The 25,884-nt window shown below is 40.1% G+C and overlaps 1 protein-coding gene across 1 annotated transcript in view; it reads right to left on the bottom strand.

The window, feature by feature from the left end:
• lrrc7 (leucine rich repeat containing 7) overlaps positions 1 to 25,884 on the bottom strand; it is an 88,523-nt gene that overhangs the window by 26,022 nt on the left and 36,617 nt on the right. The window contains exons 2-17 of the mRNA XM_042220703.1: positions 24,050 to 24,252; positions 20,001 to 20,118; positions 19,769 to 19,847; positions 18,856 to 18,945; positions 18,374 to 18,430; positions 17,418 to 17,481; positions 17,055 to 17,129; positions 16,793 to 16,937; positions 14,882 to 14,954; positions 11,439 to 11,568; positions 8,312 to 8,427; positions 7,977 to 8,046; positions 6,235 to 6,288; positions 2,879 to 3,124; positions 2,479 to 2,601; positions 1,600 to 1,711 (exon numbers count right to left, since the gene is read on the bottom strand). Coding sequence (XP_042076637.1) covers positions 1,600 to 1,711; positions 2,479 to 2,601; positions 2,879 to 3,124; positions 6,235 to 6,288; positions 7,977 to 8,046; positions 8,312 to 8,427; positions 11,439 to 11,568; positions 14,882 to 14,954; positions 16,793 to 16,937; positions 17,055 to 17,129; positions 17,418 to 17,481; positions 18,374 to 18,430; positions 18,856 to 18,945; positions 19,769 to 19,847; positions 20,001 to 20,118; positions 24,050 to 24,252 — 1,755 coding nt within the window. The remainder of the gene's footprint in view (positions 1 to 1,599; positions 1,712 to 2,478; positions 2,602 to 2,878; positions 3,125 to 6,234; positions 6,289 to 7,976; positions 8,047 to 8,311; positions 8,428 to 11,438; positions 11,569 to 14,881; positions 14,955 to 16,792; positions 16,938 to 17,054; positions 17,130 to 17,417; positions 17,482 to 18,373; positions 18,431 to 18,855; positions 18,946 to 19,768; positions 19,848 to 20,000; positions 20,119 to 24,049; positions 24,253 to 25,884) is intronic.

The following is a 25,884-nucleotide window of genomic DNA, read 5'->3' as shown; positions in this document are numbered from 1 at the left end:
AATAGTCACCTGCACACACAGATATCCCCTAAAATAGCTAAAACTAAAAACAAACTAAAAACTACTTCCAAAAACATTCAGCTTTGATATTAATGAGTTTTTTGGGTTCATTGAGAACATGGTTGTTGTTCAATAATAAAATTATTCCTCAAAAATACAACTTGCCTAATAATTCTGCACTCCCTGTAGTGGTTTCTAAAAGCTCTCATTCTCAAAAAGTAGCGTTATCTGGAAGACGCAAATGGAAATACAGCAAAAATGTTGAACATCATTCATTTCACACAGAGGAATACATGTTAAGGATGAGAGGGAAAGAGCTAGCTTGTTTAAAAATGTGCTCTGAGGTAAGGATTAGACTCTCCTTCTGTCTTAAAATTCACAGAATTATGGGATATGCGGTCTTCTATGACCGAGACATATTTTGTATTTAAACAGAGCTAAGTAGTGCCCAATGGCCACCAACATTAAAGGAAAGCGTAAAGGCATATCCCAATAATAATGTCATCTTAATAGATATTTAATCATCTTCATTTTTGATGACTTTTGATCTCTTTAGCTGTTAGTTCTGGCATCTCAGGAACAGAAATAATAAAGTTTTCTAATATTTTTCTAATATTTGAATCAACATGCAAACGCACTTTACACTTCTCATCTGTTGCTCAGTTTCAAAGCTCACCTGTGACCTTTTAAACCCCCAAACCTATAAAACAAATCAGAACTACAACCAAATCAAAAAGTGGATCAAAGACTTCTTTGAGTCGTTAACCAGAATTGTGTTCAGGGGCCTCTCGAACACTTGACTAGAAAGTGAAGGAATTGCATGCTTCCTTCGTGTTGTCATCAGATTCTTAACCCAGATCTCTGCAGTGTTCTCATTATGCATGTGGACACTATTTAGTCCACAGCACTGACGCAAGACGTGGCCTGGTTATAAAACACGGCTTTTTAAAATCTTTATTTAACTTGGCTGCTGTAACTGAAATCAAGAGCTGCTGTTGGATAGCTGACCTGGCTGCAGACAGACGTGCACTGTGTAGATACCAACAATCTGAAAACTTCCTGAGTCAAACTTAGTCAAATCTTCACAAAACAAACCAGAAGAAGCTTTTTATTTACTTCGTAAGAGCCTCCACTAAGAACTGATACTCCACTGAGGCAGACAAGCTGTTTGAGCTTTAATCATTTTGCAATAAGCTTTCTTAAGGAGGAGTGGATCATATGATGAAGCTCCGTATTAGTGAAAGCTGTCGATTGTTGCGGAGAGCTGATAATAAACTGTTTCTTTTGGAAAATGCGATTAGACACTCAGTTATTCAGAGTGGAGACAGATTTTTGATAAGGCAGTAAAAAGTGAGCTTTGTTTCTTCTCTGATGAAACCGAAGCCATCAGGGCAAATGATGTAAAAATGGCCAAACATTCACTTTAGAGGTTCGCTATGCACACTCCTCGTCACCCTCCCTCTGCCCTCATCTTACAACATGCCCCAAAGCTCTTTATAAGACCCACATTAAATAACTGCGCAGCCTTGTTGTCGACATGTATGTACATGACTCCGACATGTTCCCTTAAAGCTGTACGTTTATGCTATAATACAGTACCTTTCTTATCCTTCCCCAGCAACACCACCTTTGGTTTGTACATTGGTGGCTCCACCAGGGTGGGCCTCATGTCAGAGATCCGGATGTCGTTCGGAGAGCCGCCCATTGAATCCTGAGGAAGAAGGGGGAAAAAAGCATCAGGCATATACAGTAGAGAAGAAAAGGCAGCTTCTGTGATTTAAAAAATGATTACGAATCTCATGTAGACAATTCGTTTTGCTTGACTGGCATCAAACATACATACATTTGTTAAATAAATACAAACTTTGGTAAGTATTTCAGCAGGTTCTGGAGTTCCTGATCCCCAGTAGGATCATGGAGCGTGCTTTTAACCCTCTGGGGTTTTGATTTCACTGATGCCTCAGATTCTCTTATGTAAGGCCACGTGGAGTCATTATTGTAAGAAACAACCAAGTTCAGTACAGTCTGCACTATTTGAATACAGTTCTGAAAAATAAGATATTATCACCTTGTTAGAGAAAGTAAAAACTGAACTGAAGCACTGATTACGATGTATATACACATATTCCGACAAAGTTTGATGGTTTAGCTCTAAATGCAAACACGACTTTTGTTTGTCTGCAAATCCTCACTAGGGTCCTCACAAAACCCTCACAACACTAAAGGTCAGAGCGTGAGTGAGAGTTAGAGTGACTTCAAAAGATATCATAACTTTCTTACATCTTGAACTTACAGACATATGAATGATGAAATCTGTGCAGTGTCACACAGCTAGCACTGAATTTTGGATGTGTTCAGTGGTATCTTCTGGATATAAAAGGTATAAAAAGTCCACAAACCAAGTAAAAATACCTAATTAATTTTCTTTACAGTTCTTTTTGGATTGTGTGTGTTTCTGTGAGAGAGTGAGAGACAAACCTCAGAGCTCTCTGTCAAGTCCTCTTTGTCCTTCCTCTTAGGAATATCGATGCCAGAGTTATGCATTGGTCCCTGATCCATTAGCTGAGTCTGAGAGAAGTCCTGCATCTCTCTGTCTGTCACCTGAAAAACAACTCCATTTTTTGAGTTGTGCACTGATTTGCTTCAAACGGACAAACACAAACATAAGAAAAGCTTTTGTTGTTCTCAGCTGTCTTCTGTTTTAGTGATCAGAGACTTGGATGAACTTACTTCAGGTAAGCTCTTGCCATGTGAGAGCCGTTATCAGATTATCACACACAAGCATGATGTCTGTGTCCTGCGACATTGTTGCTAATAAATACATTTGGGACTAAATGCTTGTTGACCTCCTGTATGTGTCTGTATGTGTAATCTGTACCTCTTTAGGAGGCAGGGGCCACGGTGGTTCATATGGCTCTTTGCTGAGGTGTGTATGTTCCATGTTGGTTCCTGCCGAGGTGGCGGTGCCTGTGCTCAGCTGGTGCTGGTGCCCGTGTCCGGCGTGTACGGCGTGACCGGCGTGTCCAGCATGTACGCTTTTGCCCACAAGACTTTGCACTGACTTAACCATGTTCTTCAGGTCCTCAGGGTAGGGTGTTGGATAGCGTTTTAGGTTTATCTCCACCTACATGACATTTAGGACTATATTTAATAAACAGGGCGTGAAGTAGCAAATTTAAATCTGCCAAGATCAGCATAAAGGCGTTGGTCACAAACAAGTAAACCTGATAAGGGAGCAAGAATAAGCACGACTTATTATCTGAAATCTTGCAAACATAATTCAGCATACAAGTGCACAGTTTTCTGCATGTGTTTCTGTCAGGAAACAGCATTGCAACTTAAATCAAGGAGAGGCAACTGGAGGACAATTGCTTCCACTACTGGGGGGAAATCTACAGTCTGACGAAGCAGCTGGTCTCTGAATGAATCCTAGTAGCATATAAACCTGAAATCTGTAACAGCTGACCTGTCACATGTATAAAAGAACACATAACATCATTTACCTGACCAATGTCTTGTTAAATGCATCATTTTTTATGTGCACTGTGTGATACTGCAGGGATTCATTTATGACATCTGCGTGGTGATAAAGTTTTAATTTTAGGGGTAAATTGAATTCTAAGGTGCAAAGTATGCGGATGACCAGAAGCAGTTTTTCTATATCCACATGTGGTGTATAATTATGGAACTGTGTCCAAACATAACAGAGATTATTTTCATAAGATTTAAAGGGGTGCTAATCCCAGAGTGTCTGACTCAATGTAAAGCATGAACTATATATGTGGAGTATATATTGTTTTATTTATGTATATTGTGTGTGTAGAGTTGTATATAAAATGTCTGATTATATTTTATATCGAGGAACGCTCATTGTAAATTAAATAGCATTGGGGGGATTATACAGTGGCTTGCAAAAGTATTCGGCCCCCTTGAACTTTTCCACATTTTGTCACATTACAGCCACAAACATGAATCAGTTTCATTGGAATTCCACATGAAAGACCAACACGAAGTGGAGTACACGTGAGAAGTGGAACGAAAATCATACATGATTCCAAACATTTTTTTACAAATAAATAACTGCAAAGTGGGGTGTGCGTAATTATTCAGCCCCCTTTGGTCTGAGTGCAGTCAGTTGCCCATAGACATTGCCTGATGAGTGCTAATGACTAAATAGCGTGCACCTGTGTGTAATCTAATCTCAGTACAAATACAGCTGCTCTGTGACGGCCTCAGAGGTTGTCTAAGAGAATATTGGGAGCAACAACACCTTGAAGTCCAAAGAACACAGCAGACAGGTCAAGGATAAAGTTATTGAGAAATTTAAAGCAGTCTTGGGCTACAAAAAGATTTCTCAAGCCTTGAACATCCCACGGAGCACTGTTCAAGCCATCATCCAGAAATGGAAGGAGTATGGCACAACTGTAAACCTACCAAGACAAGGCCGTCCACCTAAACTCACAGGCCGAACAAGGAGAGCACTGATCACAAATGCAGCCAAGAGGCCCATGGTGACTCTGGACGAGCTGCAGAGATCTACAGCTCAGGTGGGGGAATCTGTCCATAGGACAACTATTAGTCGTGCACTGCACAAAGTGGTAAATGGACTGATTCTTATATAGCGCTAAAGCGCTCTATACAACATGCCACATTCACTCAATCACACCCATTCTCACAAGCACTTTACCTATACGTAGTGCTATCTAACTACGTTCACACACATTCATACTCCGATGGATGCATCGGAGAGCAACTTGGGGTTAGTATCTTGCCCAAGGATACTTGACATGCAGACTGGAGGTGCCTGCTCTACCTCCTGAGCTACAGCCACCCAAAGTTGGCCTTTATGGAAGAGTGGCATGAAGAAAGCCATTGTTAACAGAAAACCAGAAGAAGTCCCGTTTGCAGTTTGCCACAAGCCATGTGGGGGACACAGCAAACATGTGGAAGAAAACTAACACTGCACATCACTCTGAACACACCATCCCCACTGTCAAATATGGTGGTGGCAGCATCATGCTCTGGGGGTGCTTCTCTTCAGCAGGGACAGGGAAGCTGGTCAGAGTTGATGGGAAGATGGATGGAGCCAAATACAGGGCAATCTTGGAAGAAAACCTCTTGGAGTCTGCAAAAGACTTGAGACTGGGGCGGAGGTTCACCTTCCAGCAGGACAACGACCCTAAACATAAAGCCAGGGCAACAATGGAATGGTTTAAAACAAAACATATCCATGTGTTAGAATGGCCCAGTCAAAGTCCAGATCTAAATCCAATCGAGAATCTGTGGCAAGATCTGAAAACTGCTGTTCACAAACGCTGTCCATCTAATCTGACTGAGCTGGAGCTGTTTTGCAAAGAAGAATGGGCAAGAATTTCAGTCTCTAGATGTGCAAAGCTGGTAGAGACATACCCTAAAAGACTGGCAGCTGTAATTGCAGCAAAAGGTGGTTCTACAAAGTATTGACTCAGGGGGCTGAATAATTACGCACACCCCACTTTGCAGTTATTTATTTGTAAAAAATGTTTGGAATCATGTATGATTTTCGTTCCACTTCTCACGTGTGCACCACTTTGTGTTGGTCTTTCATGTGGAATTCCAATGAAACTGATTCATGTTTGTGGCTGTAATGTGACAAAATGTGGAAAAGTTCAAGGGGGCCAAATACTTTTGCAAGCCACTGTAAGTACTTTCTTTTCTGTTTTCCATGTTTATAGTTGTTACTTTAATATTAATATTTGTATATTCAAAATAAATCAGTCACTCAATCAGTCAACTAATGCTTTACTTGTAAAATGTCATATTAATCTTAATATTGGAGGTGCTCCAATAGCAAAAACAAAGATAAACAGACACCCTACTCATCTCATACGACCCCCCCCCCCCCCCCCCCCGCTCCCACCCCAAAACAGATATAGCGACCTGACCTTCCCAGAGTGTCTTCCCTTTCTATTCTTTCCTCAAAATCGTAGGCCACAGTCATTCCCTCTTTGGTCTCTGCTCCTCCCACAGCGTAGGATTAAAGCTGTCGCTGTCCGACTGATAATCTGCACACACACCATAAATTAACAGCCGAGGGTTTAAAATTATAGTCAGGTAATCTTACTTACACACACACACACACACACAGACACACACACACACACACACACACACACACACACACACCCACACACACAAACACACACAAACAGACTACCCTCACTCTTTCCCGCCTGCGCGACGAGTGGGTCAAACCTTCTGTTTGGTTTCTGGGTGGGCTTCTGTCTGTAGTGGGATCAGAGCCTTGGTCTGCAAACACACACACACACACACACACACACACACACACACACACACACACACACACACACACACACACACACACACACACTATTGTTGTAGGAACTTTTACTGATGACATCTATTCCATTATGTCTAATTTTAACCTGCACCTACCCCTTTTCCTAAAAACAAAGATTTCTGCCTGCTGCTCATTTAAATCGCTCACACAATCAGCTGCAGCAGAGCTCGACTTCAAACGAAACCTGCCGAGTGCTAATGCAAATCACTTGGGAAGGATTTGCGAATCAATTTTCCCAACAGGGAAAATAAATGTTTCATTGCATTCAGATTACAAATATCACAACACATCCTAATTAAAACTGCATCAACACATTATAGTTTACATTTTCTATTTTCGGATACAATGCTAGTAAACTTTTCTGTCTTCCTCGCAAACTTTAATGCGGACCGAATTCCCATGACGTCAGAGTCGCCACTTGTAATGCATCAAACAGCATGAGCGAATATGAGTTTCATTACTGAGGCAGAATATGCCGACATAAGTGGTGATATTAAATGTAAATGTGTGAACGCTCTGCCATTAAACAAATTGCATTTGAATTTTAAATTTGCTTTCCTCTTCAGCAGGTAAATAACGCTCCGAGCTTCTTGGGACTCATGATTTCGTTTAATGGCTTTGATTGAACTTAAAAATAAAAATGCAAATGTCTCAAAGAGCTGAAGAACAGTTTGGCTGCTTTTTCTGAATGACAGCTAAAACTGCATCATCTCTGTGGACTCTCTGTGCTGTATATAGCGCATTCATCGCAGAGAGAATCAAATTCAGAGGGCCCATAAAATGATTCATTGCTATGTAGCATCTGTCTTATCACTGAGAAGGTTAACATGCAGCAAACTCTCACTGAAAGCACAAAATCAAGTAATTATCAGTTCATTGTAGTGTCTTTAAAAAACAAAACAAAGGAGAGAATAGTGAGAAAATGAACAGGAGCTGACATAAAATATTTAGCATGTGTATTTTTCATCATTATCACCCTGTTGTGAATAAATCTCCCTATTTTATTGATTTATCTTTGCCACACCGTTTTGATAAAAAGCCATTAGAAATGAAACGCGACACTAATTGATAATTAACAATAAAAACCTTCCAGTGACAGGCAAGTAAAAAGGACCTGTTAGTGACTCATCTCCATATTTATACTCTCGAGCTCTGCCAGAGTTACTTTGCATCATCAAAGTGAAGAGTAATCCTTATTTGAACCTCGGGGCAGGCCCTTTCAGCTCCTTTGCCCATTCTTTTTAAAACAACTCTCTTTACTGACTGGTTAAACTGAGCAGCAGCCGTGAACAGCAGGTGAGATGAGCCTCTGTGCTCTGAGATGACCATGTTGGGGACATGTACTGTCTGACATTACACAGAGCCACGAGTAGAAGAGGTGGCTCATGGGCGGTACTTGAACATATGTTGACCTTATGTTAAATATGAGAACTCAGATATGTGATAGAAACTAAGGAAAGGATAAAGAGGTTGAAAGTCTATCAGAGAAACACAATTTTATAAAACATGCCATATCATAGTTGTGGTAATTTAATTACAATGTCGATTTCGTTGTGTGTTTGTGCTGCACATTTGTTAGCACACATTTGTTAGCTACGTGCTCTCTTGGAGAGCGTGGGCAGAGAGAAAGAGATACCTGATTGTCAGAGAGCCACAGAGCTGCCAGGTCCTTCAGCTTAGTGAAGGTAAACGGTAGATTCTTTAACCTAATCGAGAGAGACACACAGAGAGGGGCGGAGAGAGGGAAGGTGAGAAAGAAAAAAAACAGAGATGTTTCATCACCCACGCACTGTACAGCCCGCAGAGCATATAACCATAGCAACACACTCAGCCATTCCCATGGAAACAGTAGACCGAACCGAAACGACCATTGAAAAAGTTTGCGCTCGTGTGTGCATTGTATCTATTCACTACTGAGTCATAAAGGAGCTTGGTATCTGCGTGTGTGTATGCGTGTGTGCGTGGGTGTACCTGTTGTCGCTGAGGTTAAGGACTCGCAGTTTGGTCATCTGTCCGATCTCATCAGGAAGAAACTCCAGTTTATTGGACCGCAGTGACATGACGGTCACGTTCTTGCAGTTACCGATCTGAAACACACAGAGACACAGAGAGTCAGATTACATTAGATATACATCGCATAGTGAGCAAGATCCACAGCATCACAATTAACCTATATTACACTGGACATCTTCAGACTGATGAGTGTTAAATTACAGATAGTATAAGACTTTTGTGCATCTTTGTAAGGTGCGTTTGATAATGTTCAACACCTTACGTTTACAAAATGTAATAATGTTGTTTTTAAAGTGACCATAATTTTTGTTTTCCATTCAAACATGTAATATATTTAATGCATCCAGATTTATCATCTTCTCTTTCAATAATGGGCTTCAGCCAACCTAAGCTAGTAATACCTAGCATCATAATAACTTCGAAAAAGAACATCTGCAACATGGCTGACATCTGTCATCACACTTTGAACCAGATAAAACAAACAAAAAAACACTTTCCAAAAGGTTGACTGCTAAAATAATGATTAAGAAAAACAGAATGAAATTAGGTACAAATCATTACTAAATCATAACAAAAATTGGGACAAGGACAAGAATTTAATGCTCATTTTCAACTAAATGGGAGAAAAACATTGATAAAAAGTTGGGACATGGGAACAAAAGCATGGAAAAGTGTCACTCCTGGAGTGGATCCAAATACAGGGAGTGCAGAATTATTAGGCAAGTTGTATTTTTGAGGAATAATGTTATTATTGAACAACAACCATGTTCTCAATGAACCCAAAAAACTCATTAATATCAAAGCTGAATGTTTTTGGAAGTAGTTTTTAGTTTGTTTTTAGTTTTAGCTATTTTAGGGGGATATCTGTGTGTGCAGGTGACTATTACTGTGCATAATTATTAGGCAACTTAACAAAAAACAAATATATACCCATTTCAATTATTTATTTTTACCAGTGACACCAATATAACATCTCCACATTCACAAATATACATTTCTGACATTCAAAAACAAAACAAAAACAAATCAGCGACCAATATAGCCACCTTTCTTTGCAAGGACACTCAAAAGCCTGCCATCCATGGATTCTGTCAGTGTTTTGATCTGTTCACCATCAACATTGCGTGCAGCAGCAACCACAGCCTCCCAGACACTGTTCAGAGAGGTGTACTGTTTTCCCTCCTTGTAAATCTCACATTTGATGATGGACCACAGGTTCTCAATGGGGTTCAGATCAGGTGAACAAGGTGGCCATGTCATTAGTTTTTCTTCTTTTATACCCTTTCTTGCCAGCCACGCTGTGGAGTACTTGGACGCGTGTGATGGAGCATTGTCCTGCATGAAAATCATGTTTTTCTTGAAGGATGCAGACTTCTTCCTGTACCACTGCTTGAAGAAGGTGTCTTCCAGAAACTGGCAGTAGGACTGGGAGTTGAGCTTGACTCCATCCTCAACCCGAAAAGGCCCCACAAGCTCATCTTTGATGATACCAGCCCAAACCAGTACTCCACCTCCACCTTGCTGGCGTCTGAGTCGGACTGGAGCTCTCTGCCCTTTACCAATCCAGCCACGGGCCCATCCATCTGGCCCATCAAGACTCACTCTCATTTCATCAGTCCATAAAACCTTAGAAAAACCAGTCTTGAGATATTTCTTGGCCCAGTCTTGACGTTTCAGCTTGTGTGTCTTGTTCAGTGGTGGTCGTCTTTCAGCCTTTCTTACCTTGGCCATGTCTCTGAGTATTGCACACCTTGTGCTTTTGGGCACTCCAGTGATGTTGCAGCTCTGAAATATGGCCAAACTGGTGGCAAGTGGCATCTTGGCAGCTGCACGCTTGACTTTTCTCAGTTCATGGGCAGTTATTTTGCGCCTTGGTTTTTCCACACGCTTCTTGCGACCCTGTTGACTATTTTGAATGAAACGCTTGATTGTTCGATGATCACGCTTCAGAAGCTTTGCAATTTTGAGACTGCTGCATCCCTCTGCAAGATATCTCACTATTTTTGACTTTTCTGAGCCTGTCAAGTCCTTCTTTTGACCCATTTTGCCAAAGGAAAGGACGTTGCCTAATAATTATGCACACCTGATATAGGGTGTTGATGTCATTAGACCACACCCCTTCTCATTACAGAGATGCACATCACCTAATATGCTTAATTGGTAGTAGGCTTTCGAGCCTATACAGCTTGGAGTAAGACAACATGCATGAAGAGGATGATGTGGACAAAATACTCATTTGCCTAATAATTCTGCACTCCCTGTACAGTACAGTGAAGGCTAAGTAGTTTAACAAGACGTTTTAATAACTGACCACAAAAAGGAACAGCAATGATCTAAAAACCCCAAATGCAAGTGAAATCAATCAACAACAGGTGAAGACAATTACAGCAAAGCTGGCAATCTCAAAGGAAGGAAAAACAAATGGAAACTAGAATAAGAACAACAAAAAACAAACCTTCAAAGTAAAACAGGAAGTAACCAAAAGACAAAAGGCACTAACAGGAAGTTGAAACACAAGAAGGAAGAGACAGGAAACACTGAGGGAACTGAAACTACTATTATTAATTATGATCAAGACATGAACCAAAACACAAGGACACAAAAACCCAGGACCATGACAAAAAGTTCTTCAATGTAAAGAAACACCAAGAGGAACGTCATTAGTGGGAGCTAATTAGGTTAATTAGGAAGATGGTTAGGAGGAAAATGAGTGGCCCAGATTGGCTTTAAGAATTATGGACAGGGAGGGGTTCAACAGCTTCATAATAACATCTTGCAAAGTAAAATTACAAAGAATTTGAGGAGATGATCATCTAACGCACATAATCTCATTAAAAGATTAAGAGAAACCAGAAAATATCACTGGGTAAAAATTGCTTCACAGGCTTACAGAGACTTCAGTAAGTCACTGCCAGCGGACACAGTTTGTTGCTGAGAAGTCTGCCATGTTAAGAAAGTAACCGTGTGCACTCGTGCACATAATACATGATGTATCAAAAAGATTCATCTGATTTCAAAAGGCTTTTTTTTTCAAGTAATGGACATAGAAGTGCAAAGATTTCAAGATGTGTCTTCATCTCCATACCTCGCGGGGCAGCTCTGAGAGGAAGTTCTCATCGGCAGCGAAGGTTCTCAGGCTGTGCAGGTAGCCGATGGTGGGAGGCAGCGACTCCAACTCATTACAACTACAGTCCAACTCCTCCAGTAGAGACAGACTGAGTGGAAGGAACAAAGGCAGGAAGGAAGAGGCAGAGAGAGCATGACAGAGATAGAAAGGAAATCATTCTGCAGGCAACACAATCTCTTCTGTAACATTAAATTACTCAGACATGAAAGAATAAGAATTGCAGTATTCGTTATTCCTACAGCTGTCAACACATCATGTGATAAGACTGAAACAAGGAATGAATGGATGGGGGGTGGGGAGTACTGTATATGTATCCAAAGCCTGATATATATTTTTTGTTTGAGCAATAGAGTACTATTGTTGTCCAACACACACATCATTAAATGAGCCTCATCATTTAACTTGGTGACACGTCAGCCTCACACACTATCACGATAAATTAAAAGTGTATTCAAATAGTGTGTTACCTCACTTAAATGAACATTTGTACAGAAGGTATATCTCTGAGGCATTTACACACAAAATGTTTTCAAAGTTTTTTGCTTAGGTTTGTGCTGGAGTAAGCTCCACAGACATGTTTACCTAGTTTCAGACTTTTCATGGGATTTGTTGACAGCAACAAACACGACGACTGTCAGCTGCCACATCTTTAAACGTGTTATGATGAAAAGGAAAATTTGCACCAGTTAATAAGTGGCGAGTGTTGAGAGAGAGGGAAAAGATCAACACATTGAAGAATCCATCAATCAATAAATGACTTAATATGAATTTGGCCTCATTTGATGGCCACCCATCTCATCCCCTTTGGGTATCTTAAAATTCTTCAACCTGGATCTCAATTTCTCCACTCCACTCAGTTATACAGCAAGATCCACAGCAGGCCCACTACAGGACACCATGACCGCCCCCTTTGACTGCCATCATTGTCCTAGCATCACGCTAACAGCAGGCTAATGCTAATGAGACAACAATTTTACATTAATGTACTGTCACTGTTAACATTGCATTAGTCTGCTATTATTATTCCCGATAGACCGGACCATCTGGGCCACCATACGGTCTGACAGGAAGGAAAAGGATAGGAGAGGAAACAAGAGGAGAAAAGAGGAAAGGACTTTCACACCCCACATTTAACTTCAAGTTTCTTTCATTTAGCGTTGCTTGTGTTCCCAATCACAAGATTATAATCCTCCTTTTCCAAGGACAAAAAGGAAAAAAAACTCAGTTCCCTCTGGTTTAAATACTCAAGATGCACATTCATAGAAGCATTTGTCATGAGCAAACACGTTAAGATACGTAGTAAAAATATAAAAGGATACACTCACCAATCACTTTATTGCGTATACCTGTTCAACTGCTTGTTAACGCAAATATTGCAGTTACTATGCAAATATAATCAGTGCATTTTGGCATATAGACATAGTCAAAACGCACTGCTGCCCAAACCGAGCATCAGAATGGGGAAGAGAGGTGATTTATGGAATTTGAAAATGGCGTGGTTATTGGTGCAGGACAGAAACTTTAGAAACTGCTGATCTACAGGGGTTTTCCCAAGCAACCATCACTAGGGTTGACAAAAATCATCCAAATTCAAGGAAATATACAGCAAGTGGCAGTTCTCTTGGTGAAAATGCCTTATTGATGTCGGTGGTCAGAGGAGAATGGCTGGGCTACTCCGAGCTGATAGGAAGGAGTCAAATAACCACTCAGTACAACCAAGGTATGAAGGGCAGATGGGCTATAGAAGCAGAAGACAACACTGAGTTCCCCTTCTGTCCACAATTTACACGAGCTCACCAAAGTTGAAGACTGGAAAAACATTGCCTGGTCTGGGGAACATTTTAATGATAATGTCAGAATAAAATTCCACTTTGTTTTGTATCAACAGTTCAGTGCTGTAGGTGTAATGATTTTTAGGATATATTCTTGACACACTTTGGTAAACATGAAGCTGTCTGTTACTAATCTCTGAGGAATGTTTCCAGCAACTTGTTGAATCTTTACCAAATGTGAAGGCAGTCAAAAGGGGACTCAACTAGCAAGGTGTACCTAATAAAGTGACCAGTGAGTGTACACTGCCATGATGGCACCTTTCTTATGTCTAATGTAGCAGAGGCTTTAAACATTTTAAGACTTTAATAAGCAAAACAATAACAGTAGTAGTACCAGCAGCAGTATTCATTCTATTTATTTATGTTCTATGTGGATTCGACACATATCCAGTAAAGTCTATATGCAGTATTTATTCTACATGGAAACTGAAACATTGAGAAGGGATCACATTCATCATTAGTAAGAAACACTTTAAAAACTAAAGGTAAGAAAAGGACCTTTTAAGGGGAATTAATGGATCTACAGCACTACTTATTGAAGCTAAAACCTGGGACCTGTCCAGGAAGACAAAATGTTTCCAGTGCGCTCAGATACAAATCTTGCAAAAGTGTAATGATAATGTTAAACATGGCATCTGCACATGTTTATGCATAAAGCCACATGGAAAAAAGTATCGATTTAACGTGTAAAAACAAACAAACAAACCAAAAAACCCAACAGAATCAAATTATTCCCATCCAAACTGATGTAGTTTAATATCACTCGAATTTTGGGCCATTTTGGACTGCATTCGTCAACAATTTACCAGCTCATAACTTCTAACTAATCTCTAAATATAGAGAGAGAGATGAAAGAAAAGCACTTTAAGTGGAATTTAAAAAAAAAAGAAAACAAAAATCTTCTGCCTAATTTAATAAATGCTCATATTTTCCCAAAACAAATAATGGAATTACTGCCACCAAATCTGGACTGTGATGGATAATAATGAGAATGTAATCACATTACTGTAATCATTTTTACATGCAATCATTTCCATCTGAACGCTGCAGATTTTTACTGGTATGCTACTTTTTCAGTGAGAGTCTTACTCAAACGTTACGTCCAAATGTCCCAACAAGAAGAAAATGCAAAGTCGTGTTTATGTTTGCATGTAATTCATGTATTAATGTGAAGATGTTTCCCACATGGACAGCATGTGGCAGCAAGCAGGAATTCTTGTATCTGTAACACAGCTGAACATTTGTCTGTCTCTGAACACACCCCCGGATCCAGGAGGCTAATGTTACTCACCCTTGCTTGGGCTTCGGACTAACGCCGCGGCAATGCAGCAAATACAACACACAGAACCCCCCCCCAGTCATCAGCCAGCATAACAACACAGCAGCTAACAGCAATAAACAAGGAAAACAACAACCCACCAACGATACATGTCACCTTTCGAGATCATCTAAAATGACAGCAGGTTCTGCTGAAGGAGCTTTTAAAGTTTTTTGAAGAAAAAAAAGTATACACTATAAAAGTATAGATGTGTATTTGGATTTGATGGAGTGTGTGTGCATTTTTCTTACCTCCCAATGGTGTTAGGCAGTGAGGTTAGCTGGTTGTCATCTACCTTTAGTGTTGTCAGCTTCTTTAACATTCCTGCAAACACACACACATGCAAAATTACTCTGTTCCTAGAGCAGGGGCCTCAAACCTGTGGCTCAGGTGCTGCAGTACATTCATCTCCACTTGCTCCCTGTGGCTGTTAGAAAAAGAAGATGAATATGGAAATAAACAGCAGTTTAAAAGAACGTATGAGTGTCTCTGGACTGTGGGAGGATTTCAGAGTATCTGCAGAGAACCAAGACACAACCATGACATACAAACTCCACACAGAAACACCTCAACCGTTGGTGTAAAGTGACTCTTTACACCAGGGGTAGGCAACTCCAGGCCTCGAGTGCCGGTGTCCAAATGTCAAATGATTAGTTCATTACCAGGCCTCTGGAGAACTTCGAGACATGTTGAGGAGGTCATTTAGCAATTTGAATCAGCTGTGTTGGATCAAGGACACATCTAAAACCTGCAGGACACTGGCACTCGAGGCCTGGAGTTGCCACCCCTGCTTTACATTATCTACAGACTGTGAAAAGCTGACCAAGAATCCTGGCTACACATGAAAAACAGCCAAGCAATGCCACAATCAAAAACAACTGGGGTTTAATGTTTCCAGCGTTTCTTATCGTAACTGCAAATATCTCTGAAAACAATGACCAATTTACTGAACAGTTTCTGATGCTTAGGTTGCAGGTAAACAAGGCACTATTTAGCTCCAAATTCTCTTTCAGCAAACCTCTTGGCAATGAATGGAAAAACACCCCAGTCAGCACAGTCACACACACCTAGGAATTCAAACTACAGCACAGTGATAATGTGTGGCATTTATCGGTAGTGTCAATATACTTGCAATATTGTGTTAATATAGGGATGGCAATGTCAATATTTTATTAAATAAAATAAAAAATACTCTGGGAATATTATGAACAAGAGGGCATGCACCACCATCATGAGATTTTCCAGATTTCCCTAAATCAGCTCTACCAAACTGAAATCAGCTGATTGTAGCTCAAACGCACAGGAAGACAAAACATGTTTGTTTGAGGCTTTTTTTCTTTCTATCCGCCTGAAGCTTAGATAAGTGAAGAACCTTTGTCACGACAGTAACAATATAATTATAATTGTATTGTAATTACTGAATGTAATAAACTACAGCAATACTGAAAAATGTAATGTGATTAACACGTTACCCCCAACAGTGGCCTTACGGTAGGGTTTGGGAGGTTTTCGTGTCGGTATGCTTGACAATCTCATTTTATGGCAAAAAAATAACTAAAGTGAGATAACTTTAGTCTTGTTGACAAAGTTTAACTCTGATGACAGTTGAAACAATATGATAAATTGAGGTATGGTTTTGCAATACTTGGCATATTGTACAATGTTACTATAGTATCAAAGTATTGATATAATATATTATGGGGTGCCTAGTGATTCCCACCTCTAACAGCCAGCTACCCTCAGTGCTGCTGGTGACTTTTCTGCCTTTTGCCTGTGGCAATAACGCTGTGTGGATAATCATCGCTGAATAAAAATATGCTAAAATATCCAATATTTTATTTAAATATGTGCTGCTGCCCTACTGGTATATACTTAAAATGAAGCTAACAAATTTCCATTTGCTTTCATTACTTTTAAAGTCATTAGGCTACTCAGAGTCTTTGTTTATGTTTGGAAAATGACAGAATTTAGGCTAGCTGTTTCTCTCTGTTTTCAGCATTTATGCTACTTAGCTAACAATGTTAGCTTTACTTGTCAAATCTTAAATTGGCCTCCACAAAAGCACAACAGAATGACCAGTTTGGTAAAAGTATAAAGTAGGTAACATTTTCTGAATGACTCATAGTGTTTTTGTGTGCGTTTGCGTGTCCATATGTGTATACCTATAGAGTCAGGAAGGTGCTGCAGCATGTTGGAGGATAGCAGCAGGTCTTCCAAAGCCTCGCAGCCCGAAATGTCCGCGTCCAATGTCTCGATACGATTCTTAGCCAAGTCCAAGTACCGCAACTGACGAAGCTTCCCTATTGACTATTGTGCGGGGAGAAAAGAACAGAGTAAAGACGAATAAGCAGAAATCGGAAAAAAGCATAGACATGTTCAACTGTATATGCTCACATGAAGCTTTTTGTCCCAACTTCTGCTCACCCCTGGTATAGTCTGCAGAGAGTTATTATCAAGCCATAGCTCCTTCAGATTGTGGATCTGTTCCAACACCTCCGGCTGACATGCGAAAAGAAAAACCGACATTTTCACTGAACACACGCTATAAATTATACATTTAGACTTCGCATTTATATTGAGACTACTAATTATGTACAGGTGCAGCCTTTCTTTTCTGCAGTTCATTTACAGATAACACTTTCGGTTGTGTTACTTTATTGTTTAGTAGCTTAAACATACTGCATGCACAGCACTGTATAGTTCAACCTTTTATGTTTCTGCTTCTCTTAATTTTCCATGTCCACATTTGCTAATTTCATTTCTAAAACATGCGTTAGCTGGTCTCACCACTTCAGAAAATTCATTGCTACCCAGATCCAGCCTCTCGAGCTGTGTCAGTCTGTGGATGGACCTGAGAGGAAAGAATCCACTGATTAGTACAGGTTTGCCATTTTGTACATAAATTTAAAATTGTACGCACCGAAGACCTCACAGCACACATTTAAAATTTTAAATACTTCATCTGAATTTGGACACAGTGAATTCTTACGCTGTGACTTCTGACAAACTTACTCAGTTTGTTAGAAGTTTTGAGCCCATGCAAACCCCTGTACTACGGTGACTTTAGCATGTAGCATATGTATACAGCAGAATTTACTGTTTAGCACAGGCAGAGAACATTTGGCAAGTTTTTCATAGGCACAACCCACATATTGAACTATGCTCTTTAACCCACAGATGCATTTTCCTTACAAATGTGGATCCTTTAAAGGGGAAACTAGCAGGCTTTCCAGTCATATAAGATATATTTCCAAGACGCATTTTTACAACAAAGACATAATCAACTGAACACAAATTTCATTAGCTTTTGTGATTAAGTTTAGCAATTGCATTGGTAGAGTAACTGGCATTAATATTACCACTTTTCACAAGACACTGTTACTGAAATCACTGTTAATCTGCAAGTGCTGTACAAGGTTATTGAGTCTAGAAGCAGTTTGTAGTGGAGCTGTCCTCTGTGGTGATGGTGAGGATAAAGTCAGCTACATAACATTAAACCGCAAACATTTAAAACAGTTATGAGTGACACACTGATGTTATATCAGGCTTCGTCAGTATTTGAAAACAGCTGCAGAGATAAATACAGTTTTTATCCGGGGATCTGGAAATGCAATCGCACACTCAGGAACACATGAGACTAAATGTTTCTCTCGCTCTCTCGCTCTCTCTCTCTCACACACACACACACACACACACACACACACACACACACACACACACACACATATGGCAGTTTGCCTCACTTTGGCATTGTTTTCAGGTGGTTCTCCCTCAGCTCCAGGATCCGTAGTTTGGAGAGTCTGAAAAGCCAGAAGGCACATGAAACTTAATTCAATGCAATAACAATCTATCGACTGCAACAGCTAATGCTTGGGAAGTTACATCAGGTCAAATAAGAGAAACAAGCCCCGTTTAATTTGGTACAAAACAGTGCCAAACCCATTTTGACACTGAAAGCATTACATATGATCAACACCCACTGGTATTCATCCATTCAGAGAATACCTGCAACATATAGATTTTCATATGCTCTAGCAAACAGTAGCACACTATGACCTGCATAAAATGCTAAAATGTATAGTGATGAGGTAAAGATGGATAACTGGTTAACTGGAAAAAAATTCATTAGCAAACTGTGAAGGCTAATGAACCTGTATGTGCACAAAAATAGAGACTCTGTTCACCAAAGTACTTAATCACAAGCTATCAGAAACAGTCAGTTTACCTCCCAAAGTTAGCAGGCAGATACTCCAGGAAGGCATCGTTTAAAAAGAGCTGGGTCAGATTCAGGAGCTGCGTAAAACCATCTGGGAGTCTGGGAAAGAAAGACAGAAAGAAATTGTGCAAAACAAGAAAGATGAAAAAGGTGTGCGTCCTTGAACGGCCTCAGTGGAACAAGACACGGACAAAGTTCCCAAAACAACCCCTGCAGAAACAGCTAACTGCTGTTAGCCTGCGGATGACTCATCTGCTGCGTGCACACGCTCCCTCACACACACACAGTGACACACACACACACACACACACAAAGCATGGGAAACCTGCAGGATACTGTGTGGTTGACTCTAGTTTTGCTTCGTGGCATCAACACACCGATAAGAAAACAGCAATTACAAGTGTAACACCTGATGCTCAAAGTATAATGATAAACAACACCAGCGCTCTACTGAAATACTTACATCTTCTGCTGCAGGCCAATACTGATTCTACGGGATATGAATACAAGAGCATGGCTGTACAGGGTTTATGGATGCAGCCAATTATTATAAAATATTCAGCCTCTCTGGTGCTACATAAATATGAATATGTAAAAGCAGGGTGACCTGTAAAAGTGTGAAACGCTGCAATCAAACAAACTTGAACCACGCTTTCCTTTCTTCAACTGAAATTTGCTTCCTAAATATAACCAAGCCAAAGTGAACGTCTTAGAGATGTTTGTTCTTATGATGATGCAGTCAGCGTTTTCACCGTGGTTGTTATCCAGAGACTGCGTGCTTGGAGTAATTAGATGGACAATGTTCAATTTTTCAACCTAGCTTGTAAACATTAAGGTTGACAGCCATCAAACCAGAGACTGAAGTAATGTGTAACAGGTTCAGCTGTGCAGTAATGTGCAGAGTGTACAGTTTGTGTCTTACTTGGTGATGGGGTTGACACTGGCTTCCACCACAGACAAGCCTTTACAGCATTTTATATTGTCTGGAAACTCCTGGATTCCTGTTTGACAGGAAGAGAGTCATACATGATGTTTAGTTTCACAAAAGTCTGGACCACCTGGTTTTGTTTCTTCTTCTTCGTTGTGAAGTTTCGGTATTGCAATTATGAGGTTTCGTCCTGTTATTTTAAACCAGGGTTGTTTAGGCTGGATACCGTTTTTACTGATGTCTAGCTCTTTCAGGTTCACCAGGCTGGCGATGGTGGTGGGCAGGTTGGACAGGTCGTTATCTGGCATGCTCAGCTTCTTCAAGGCCTGGCAGTTGAAGAGTTGCTGTGGGAACACAAAGAGGGACGATAAAGGAATTATGATCTTGGCAGGGTGTAGAACGTCACCTGGAGGCATGAGGCACTTAATGTTTTTCAAAAAGCTAGGCCACTTTAGCAGCACTTGTCTATTAATAATGCAAATGTAATGTCTTCCCACAGGACAAAACACATTATAGATTGAAAGGAAAAGACATCTAGACAAATGTGCTCCTAAACAGAAAAATTATGCTAATAAGAAAATATATACAAAAATGAAAGAATTTGGGGGTATGTAAATGCGATAAATGCTCTAGGAATTCAGAAATACCCATGTAAAAAATATAACAAAGCAAATGGTCAAAACTAAAAGGTGATTCTTGTATACCAGATTCTAAATGAGCAGCAACACAATGGTTAAGAAAAAACGTAACTAGATAGTAAAACAGCTTCACTCAATCTTCACTCCCTGCATTTTAACAAAACTTTCAATCACTCTTGCTGCCTGCTAGAATCAATAACGGCTGCATTTAACATCCAGAGATAAGGCCAGAGTTTTAGGCCAAATAGTGAAGTATATGGGCTCAGCAAGCGTATTACTCTCAATGACCAAGCTAAGCTAACCTTGACAGTTTTTCTACAGACTCACTATGGTATGAAGCCAAAAGGTGTTTCTCTTCATAAATGTATCTGATTATTATATAGCAACAATAAGGCAGCTGATAATAAGCCAGTAGAGCAATAATATTTCAAGTTTTAGCTAATATCAATTTAAAAAATAAACATTGTGCTAGCTACAGTAGCTGGGTTATAATCCTCTTGCTTGCCAATATGGCTATTTTTATATGAATGTCATCAAAGTGGGAATATTTTCATTGCTTAAATATAACAATAATAAAGCAACTGCAATATTAGCGGTTTTGGTTGCTAAGTAAAAGCTATTATATCCTCCCGAGACCTAAGGAAACAAATATCTTTCAATGTCCTGCCTATTTGGAGCTAAAAGAGGCCACCTGAACACATGAGATATCATTGGAAAGGCCACAATGTCATCTTCCGAGTGCAACATGACTTATTAGGGTAACTCAAATACATCAAAAGATATAGACCAAAAACAAATGTCTATTAAAGAAAACATAAAAGAATAGGCTGGTTTTCAGGAAGATATGCTAACAGCTATTGTCAAGATAAAATGACAAATTTGCATACCCTGAATTAATGTAGTCTCATATACAATACAGTCTCTCTAAACTTCTTCCCAAACTTATAGAAGAATTGAACATTTAATGTTCTTAGTGTATTACTCGCACTTTTAGTTTTATGCAACATGACCCTCATGAATATACAGTAATTAGCCACACCAAAAAAAAACCAATAGCATACAAAGTGGATTAAACTAATAATCTTATTATTTTGCAATGGCTTTTTGGAAACTTGGGTCCCTGGTCCCAAAAGGTTGATTCTGTTCATCTGGACAAAGCGTTTTCAATGCAAGAAATGTTTCGGCACTCATCCATGTGACTTTTTCACTCTAAGCTGATTGCAGGTTTCCCCAGTCTTATAAACAGTACATTGCACAATAACTGTGAGGTCAGATCATTAATATGTAATGTAACGTAATGTAATGTAATGTGTATGTGTTAGTCCCCATAGGGAAATAGTTCCTCTGCATTTAACCCATTCACCCAGTGAAGCAGTGGGCAGCCACCAATGCAGCGCCCGGGGAGCAGTGTGTAGGGACGGTACCTTGCTCAGGGGTACCTCAGGGTAGCAGTTCAGTGGAGTTGAACCCCCGACCTTCCGATCATGGGGCCACCACTCTACCTACTGAGCTATCCCTGCCCTTGCAGGGATGCAAATTCTCATGACCATTGATGGACAACCACTGATCAAAGACTATTGATCATTGATCAGTACTCATGGCCATTGATCAGTGAGATCAATGGCCATGAGTACCATTCACAGAAAGTTGAGGAATGGCTGCAATCACAGCATGTAAGATGGCAAAAATGTACCCTCAGGCCCCCTCCTCGATTCAGAGATGGTCTTTCCCTTTTCACGTAAATGGCCTCCTTGATGCCCCGTTCAAACCAGTGTTCCTCCCTGTCCAGGATGTGTGCATCCTCATCATTGAAAGAGTGTCCACTGGCCTGTAGGTGTAAATAGACTGCAGAGTCCTGACCTGACGAGTTTGGTCTTCTGTGTTGTGCCATCCGCTTTGCCAGAGGTTGTTTGGTTTCCCTGATGTATAAATCCTGGCAGTCCTCCTGGCACTTAACAGCGTACATTATGTTACTCTGTTTGTGTCAGGGGACCCGATCCTTGGGGTGGACCAATTTTTGGTTCAGCGTTTTTTGGGGTGTAAAAGCCACAGAGACACGGTGTTTAGAAAAAATGCGTCTCAACTGCTCCGATACTCCTGACACGTATGGGTCACTAAGGGTTTTCGCCTAGGCAGCAGTTGTCCTTCTCTTCTGGATCAGCTGAAACTTTCTATAGGTGCCTTCCCAGCTTTGACAAAAGTCCAGCTGGGATAACCACATTTACTCAGGACCTTCTTGATGTGATGTGTTCTATGCTACTTTAAAAAGTACTAGCTAGCTGTAGTATATTGTTGCAAAACCCTCAAAACATTTGAAGAGGCAGCAGCCTCTTTCCTGCAGATCAATGTGCAAGTTTTTGGGCTGTGGGAGGTACCTAGAAAGAAACTACGGCAGCACGGGCTCCACACAGAAATAACCCTGACCACATCTAAAACCACTTCTTGCTACGTAGTGAAAGTGCTAACAACTGCACTGTTCCCAGATCCAAACTTGATTAAAGATCTGGGCTTATTCAGGATCCAAAGACTCTGCTGCCATCACTTGTAGACCAACGTCAAGTGACACATCTATGGTTTCCTTGTCCATGCCAAGACATACCAAAGCTACTTTGGAGGCATGTTGGGGGAAGAACTGACCCAATCTTAAGCAGGTGATTTTAATTCTGAAGATCATATATATTTTTGTTATTTTATTGACCAGGCAATATGTCACCTTCACCTTCACCTAGGACATTCTCTTCAGTAAAAAGTACAGCACATAAGCCACAGCATATATATTCTAAAATGGACAGATCTGCTCTGAGTGGAGAGGTCACAGCAGGCCACTGTAACAGAGCCTTCTAAACACTCACACACATGTAGAAGCTGCCCAACTCACTCACATTGGAGCCAGAGACTTAATATGCATTGCTGGCACAGACATACATTGTCAAGACTGAGCAGAATGTTTTTGTGCAAGTTAAATGCGAGGTCGCACATCTCATCTCATACATCCTTATTAGACTGTCTCCATTCATGCTGGCTATATTTAGAAATCTAATTCAACATCTTTGTCATTTAAACCAGGCCAGGATATCCATAAAATGTGACGGCCCTTTAATAAGCAGCACCTGTAATTCTCCTTGAAATTTTAGAAGGGCGTTCTGCATCAGCAGTCCCCACGTGGGCTGCTTCTGTGCAGCTCCCAGTGTGAACTCATGGATATTAATGTATCAATATTGCCCAGTAAGGGTATCGCCACAAAATAGTGAGAGGGCATTTTAAGTTAGCATCAGTGTTTCACATCCGAAAATCCAAATAGAAAAAAAATCATAAACAAAGCAACAAGACTAATGGTCAGCATCACATACACAACTGTACAAAAAAGGTGCAGAACTAGCTCAATAAATCTGAGTGGGTGAAGTGAAAAGGCAGTTTTTGATCCATAATTGTTACTCAGGGTACCAGTGGATGAACAGCTATTAATTGTGAATTTGATAAACTGTCAGAATAAACAGATTTTAGTTTAGTAGTAAAAGCTTAAAAGTAGAAGAAGAAATTTTAAAAAGGCATAAGTATTAGTAAACCCCCCCAAAAGAGGTCAGTAAAAGGAAGAAGAGTTATATCAGGAAAAAATTAACATATGACTCAGGGGTACCTTGGGTAATTCCTCAATCTGGTTGGCATCTAGGTAGAGCTCCTCCAGAGTTCTCTCAAAGCTGAAGATTTCCTTGGGGACCTGCTGCAGGCTGCAGTGGGAGTAGTCCAACACTGAGATCACTTCCTCTTCACCACGGAAACAACGGCACGGCACCAGCCGGCCAATCAGCTTCCGTTTAGTGGTCATTTCCAGACACTGCACTGAAATGGCGAGAAAAGGAGAGAACAGACATGATGTTAGAGGCCTTTAAGGTTCAGCAGCTCGTGATTTTAACAGGCTTGTTGTACCTGTTTCTTATTAATTATATTATTTTTAATTTGTAGATATTCTATATGTAATTTAAACTGTTTTCTCTTTGTTTTAGATTTGTAGAACTTTGGCCAACACTGTTGGATGTAAAGTGCGTTATAAATAAAGATGCTATGCTATGCTACCTGATGGAGTTCTTCTGTGTAGAACCTTGTCAGTCTGATAGCATCATTAACAGTATATGGGCAGACTAGCGTACTAAAAGACAGGCTCTGATATAAGAAACTAGTTATACAAAGTGTTTCGATAGTGAAAAAATCGTGAGTGGGGTTTTCTATAAAACGTGGGAAACAAATTCTAAAAACTACGTGATAAAAAATGTGAGTTGCATTCATTCACAGTGACAGATTTTGCATCTTTTGATGAGTAATGAAATAAATAAATGCACAAAGAAACATTTTCACAATCCACCTACTGCAAAATTATTCATACTGTGCAGAAGGAAAAAATGTGCCTATTTGAATCTCAAAGTGCAAAGAACAATGTGTTAAACACAGTGGGATCAGATATAGGAGCTTTTCATTGTACAAATATCACCTACATGCCTTGCATAGACAGGAGGACTGTTCATCTTATGCATAGTGAGCCCTCCACAGCCTTGCAGAGGATGAGAAACCAGTGGTGACCAAATGGTTTGCTGAGTCACGTTAGTGTGTCTTGGGATTTTGTAGCAATCATGCATTTTTACTGCAATATAATTTTTAATGAATTACTGACTTGTTCTATCTGTAGGCACTCTGTAGGTCCTCATAAATACAGAAGCAAGCTGTCAAAAGTAATCAAGCCTGCTCAGACTTGATCCCACCAAATGGTGGTAATTTATACAGTGTGACACATCAAAGCCCCAATTCATGACAAGATGAATGACAAAATATGTGACAAAAAAATTTGATCACTTCCTACAACTAACAACACTTTGATCCCCACCAATAACCACCTGAGGAAAAGCGAGAACAGTATCAGCAGAAACTACTAAGCTTCAATAGCTTCAGTCAAGTCTGGGGTGACAAGAGTTCCTCGGTCCAAATTCATCATCAAGCTTAGTTAAATAACAGTAACAAGCATGAAAAGAAACTAGCATTCCTTTGAGGCTGAAACCAAAAACGTTTGATGGACTGTGTGAAAGTCTCATAAATGGTGAGGCAAGTCCATATTGGTGTCTTTTGCTACAGAAAAAATAATGCAAGTGTACCAGATGATAACAGATGCTGCAAATACACATAGCACCCTCATCTGACCATGGAAAGAAGGGAAGATATCAACTGATAAAGAGAGAGGGGTGAGCAACCTTTACTTTCAACAGAGTAATTTCTGAAATGTTTGCCCTTCTCAACCTTCAAATCAATGCAAAGCCAGTGAAGGGCATTAGACACTAGAGGTGGGAATCACCATACATCCCACGATACGATATTATCACAATAATTAACGCACGATACGATATTATTGCAATTTTTTAAAATATTTTGCGATATTCAGATTCTGTACATAAAGGTAAACTTTATCAATATTCATTTTATCTAATA

Source organism: Haplochromis burtoni, unplaced genomic scaffold (assembly GCF_018398535.1).
Source record: "Haplochromis burtoni strain Fernald_Lab_line unplaced genomic scaffold, NCSU_Asbu1 Contig_53, whole genome shotgun sequence".
NCBI classification, from domain to species: Eukaryota; Metazoa; Chordata; class Actinopteri; order Cichliformes; family Cichlidae; genus Haplochromis; species Haplochromis burtoni.
Note: the sequence above shows the minus strand (reverse complement) of the source record. Positions and strands in the feature narration are given on the sequence as shown.